General features: G+C 39.7%; 1 protein-coding gene across 1 annotated transcript; it reads left to right on the forward strand.

Annotated features, from left to right (window-relative positions):
- The first annotated feature begins 940 nt into the window (after nucleotides 1-940).
- LOC122065523 (UPF0481 protein At3g47200-like) lies at nucleotides 941-2,613 on the forward strand. Its single transcript, XM_042629324.1, has one exon. The coding sequence runs from the start codon at nucleotides 1,138-1,140 to the stop codon at nucleotides 2,539-2,541; it is 1,404 nt and encodes a 467-aa protein (XP_042485258.1). The 5' UTR covers nucleotides 941-1,137; the 3' UTR covers nucleotides 2,542-2,613.
- The last annotated feature ends 1,983 nt before the right edge of the window (nucleotides 2,614-4,596 follow it).

The raw sequence follows: 4,596 nt of genomic DNA on the forward strand, positions 1-4,596 counted from the left end.
AATAACTTCAACATACAGGTAAAATAACAGCATTCATAGAACAGATCTAGACAGGCATCAGATACTAATAACAAGGCATTAGGCCAACAGGTAGTCTGCTAACTGGGAGGCAATTGAAACCCCAACCATCATCCTCTTCTAGGTTCCAATCACCATCATGAAATAGGAAATGCAAAACATTTTATTTATTTATTTATTCTTTTATATTCCATTATTATTATTTATTTTATTTATTTTATTTATTTTATTTATTTTATTTTTTTAAACTTCTAAAGGGAAATGCAAATCCTATTCCTCTTTTATCCTCGAAATAGTTATTATTGGTCAAGAACAAGCAAAGGAAAGATTGCAGAGGCTACCCAAGGCAGTCAGTGAAGTTCTAATACACATTATTGAAACTTAATCTTAACCCCAAGCCATTGTACTTGAACAGACATTTGATATAAAGACCCATTCTGGTCCCTCCAATAAATCAAATCCTCCAAAATTGCCAACATGCCACTATGCCACCATTGGCAACTCATATCAAACTAGCAGCTTCCATATAGTTAAAACTTGGGAAGTCACTGTTGGGGTTTGGGGTTACGATGTCTTGAATTCCATCTGTGGCAAAAATGGGCTAGATTACGAAGGGCCATTATGACATAGAAGACTTGGTGGCCCATTCCATCATTCATCGAAGAAGCTATTCTGTCAGTATTCACTATTCATGGGGCAGCCCAACCCTGCTTCCAGAACCCAATTTGAATCTCTCTTCTTGATTAATCGTTATTGGAACTCTTTCAGGATTCATAAAAGTCAATTTTTGAGTACTGTAGAAAGTTGAAAAAAATTGGTATGCTTTGACAAATTCATCAAAGACTACGAGCCTCTCTGTAAATTTACTATACTATAAATTAGACCACTTCAAGGCCAAAGTAATAATTTGGCCCATCTCCTATACGCTTTCCATAGTTTCCCGAACCCTGCCTGCACTTACCATTCAACTTCTGCACAGACTAATAGCAGGGCCGGTGGTTATGCTCTGTTTCAATGTTTTGTGAGAATTCTGCAATCATCTTCCACCTGAGTTCAGTTTCAGAGGGTAGAATTTCAATTTCAGATTGCTAAAGAGAAGAAGAAACAAAGCTTGATGAGATGGGGAAAAAATTGGGGGAGCTGAACTCAGAAGACAAACAGGGCAAACCCAATCATGTCATCAGGATCAGTGACTGTGATATAAACCAGGAACGATTAGCTTGTATGAAGCGACGAACCTTAGAATCACCGCGATTATTGAACAATTCCTCCGGCCGAAGCTCCTGCTCCATCTTCAGAGTTCCTCAGAGGTTCATCGAGACGAATGGACGAATCTACGAACCCAACGTCGTCTCCATCGGCCCTTACCACCGCGGGAAGCCTCAGCTGCAGATGATCGAAGAGCACAAGTGGCGGTTTCTTGGTTCCCTCCTCTCTCGTACCGAATCCAAAGGTCTCACCTTGGAAGACTATGTGAGAGACGCAAAGCGGTTAGAACAAAAGGCGCGAGAGTGTTACTCAGAGACCATTTCCCTGAACTCTGATGAATTCGCAGAGATGATGGTGCTTGACGGCTGCTTCATCATCGAGGTCTTTCGCATCGTTGGGAAATTGGTAACTCCCGACCCAGATGATCCAATCTTGTCTACTTTTTGGCTCTTCACTTTTCTCCTCAGGGACTTCCTCAGGCTTGAGAATCAACTCCCCTTCTTCGTCCTCCAATCCTTATTCGATCTATCCAAAATGCCCGAAGAAGAAAAATACCAAACAGGTGGTGGGCACTCTCCTTCCCTGGCCATGCTGGCTTTGGGATTCTTCAATCATTCTACTCTAGACAGACCCCATGAAGTGATCGAGAGATTCCGAAACTACCAGCCAAAGCATCTACTGGACTTGCTCCGATCAACCTACACAGAGTTGACTCAAGAAGAACGAAAGGGCAAACCCGTAACTCATCTCATCGAACCTGTGACCAAGCTCCGCCGCTCAGGGATCAAACTGAAGCAGAGGATATCCTCCGACAATTTCCTGGACGTGAGCTTCAGAAGTGGAGTACTTGAAATGCCAGCCATTACCATCGATGACTTCACGAGCTCCTTCTTCGCCAATTGTGTAGCTTTCGAGCAATGCCACAGACACTGTTCCAATCACATCACCTCTTACGCAACTCTACTGGATTGCCTCATCAACACCTACAAGGATGTCGAGTTTCTCTGCGATGCCAAGATCGTAGAGAATTACTTTGGGACGGAAGGAGAAGTGGCTAGGCTCTGGAATAATTTGGGAAAAGATACAGCCTTTGACGTCGAGAGATCTTATCTTTCCAGTTTGTTTGGTGAGGTGAACGATTATTACTGTAGTGGGTGGCATGTACAGTGGGCGATCTTCAAGCATACTTACTTTAGCTCACCATGGTCATTCCTTTCAGCTGTGAGTGCAGTGATCCTCCTCGTCCTCACCATGATCCAGACCTTTTATTCTGCTTATCAATACATCTTCCCATCCAAGAATAAAGGCAATTGATCATTTGAAATGAGGTTTGTTCTTGAAAGTATTACAAGGCATTTAATGTTTAAATTTCAAATTCATTCAATTCAAAATACTCAACTGTTGACAGATCGGCTGGGCGGTTAAATCCATGATCCCAGCCCCAGGTATTGATTGGAATGGAGCAGCAGGTTATGTTGTCAAGTGGTGGATAAACAAACTGTTAACCTAACAGATCCAAAACTCAAGAGAAAAAAAAAAAAGTGTACCCAATGCACAAGGCTCCTGTGATTATCGGGTCTAGTCTTAGACTTACCCACCCCTGTCAAGCCATAGTAGACTTACCCCCCACTCTCACCCTACCCTACCCTACCCTTTCCCAGAGACAATTTCCTGATCAAATCCATGACCACTTGGTTTACCCACCGCCATCCCCACTCCCACCTTTTCACAGAGACAACTTCCTAATCAAATCCATGACCACTTGGTTACAATGGAATAAACTTAACATTGCACTAAGGCCTACCCTCTAAATTATGAGCATTGGCAATCATTTAATAATCTTGAGTACGGGAGGCTAATTTAGTAATTAGCAATTCCAATCAGGTGTTTCTCAGCATTCTCTGTATTAATTCAAAATGTCTAAAACATAAGCAAATTGTTCAATAAATCAACCATAATTTTTTGTCTTGCCTTAACTTTATTTTGTAGTAGCTTCATTAGATCGTACATCTCTCTTGGTATATCCAGATAATAGGTAAGAGCATAAACAGAAAAATTCGACAGCTACAAAGATAGTTATTAAATCGTTAGCACCAGATAAAAACATTCATCCTAGAATAGCTATTAATATAAATAACGAAAACCACTTATTAGTAATTTGGATAGAAATAATCATTAAAAATTAACTGTTAAGGAGATAGTACATAAATACCTACAACTCTAGACATCAAGTTATTCACCTCCGATGTAAAATTATTGCTTCCATCTTCCATGTAAATCACAATGATTGTTTGAGACAAACAATATTTTTCATGGTATGAGTGTCACAACTGACTTGGTCAATAGCGGTGTCTTCATCCTTCCATGAATAATTCAACCATAACGAGTAAGCACATCCATGGAACATGATCGAAGTTTCATTAGGTCCAAGTTCCTCAATTTTGAAAGATTTAATATGGGTTTCGCGGCCAAAACAGATACAGGTGGATGATTGACATTCAGATTCTTTTTAGGTCAAAGCATCTCAATGGGAAAATGCTTTTGAGACAAGAGATTTGTTTAATCCACAAACAGAAGAGAGCCTGTTGGGCACGGAAAGGCATCCGTAGAGGACCTAAAGTATTGACAAATGGAGAGAGGGATATTCTAGTTGGGGTCAGCCAATCACCTGGGTGGGGATCTTCCATCATTAAAGCTGGAGCATCTTGGGCTGCACGTTGGCCTTAGGCTGTGTGTCTAAAAGTTCCCATCCCTTTAATCTACACTACACGATGTTGTGTATTATAAAGGAGCTCGATCCATCACCTTTCCAGGATCAATGGAATGATTACTTGGAAGGTTATCATGGAATGACAATTGTAAGCTTAGCCCAACGTACAGATAGAGTGACATCCATTAAAAAATAAAATAAAAAACGTATCCAATGCACGATGCTTAAAAGAGATTACATACAACTTAGATAGAAGTTCAAGATTAGAATGTACATGTCACAATTTACAAATTTCTTTCTTGTATATTATCCAATCATCTTAATCATTCCTCATTGGTGGCCTATCTTGACTATATAGTGCATCTGGTATCTGACATTTACCTTTTTTTTTTTTTTTGGTGGTCTTTGCTATTCAAAATGTCAATTATCTCAAATAATTTCCAAATCATTATATGGTGGCAGTTGGAGTAAGAATCAAGACATTATGCTCAGAAAGTCAAGATATTATTACTAATACTCATGTCGACATCATATTCAAAACATTTAAGCACCAACAAACACCACTTGTGGTTGATAAGTTTGACAAAGCTAGAAGCCTATTTGTATCTAAGTGAGAAAGGATTATTTAAACAATTCTATGTAGGTTTTTTTTTTTTTTT

The sequence above is a fragment of the Macadamia integrifolia genome, unplaced genomic scaffold (assembly GCF_013358625.1).
Source record: "Macadamia integrifolia cultivar HAES 741 unplaced genomic scaffold, SCU_Mint_v3 scaffold2048, whole genome shotgun sequence".
In the NCBI taxonomy this organism is placed as follows: Eukaryota; Viridiplantae; Streptophyta; class Magnoliopsida; order Proteales; family Proteaceae; genus Macadamia; species Macadamia integrifolia.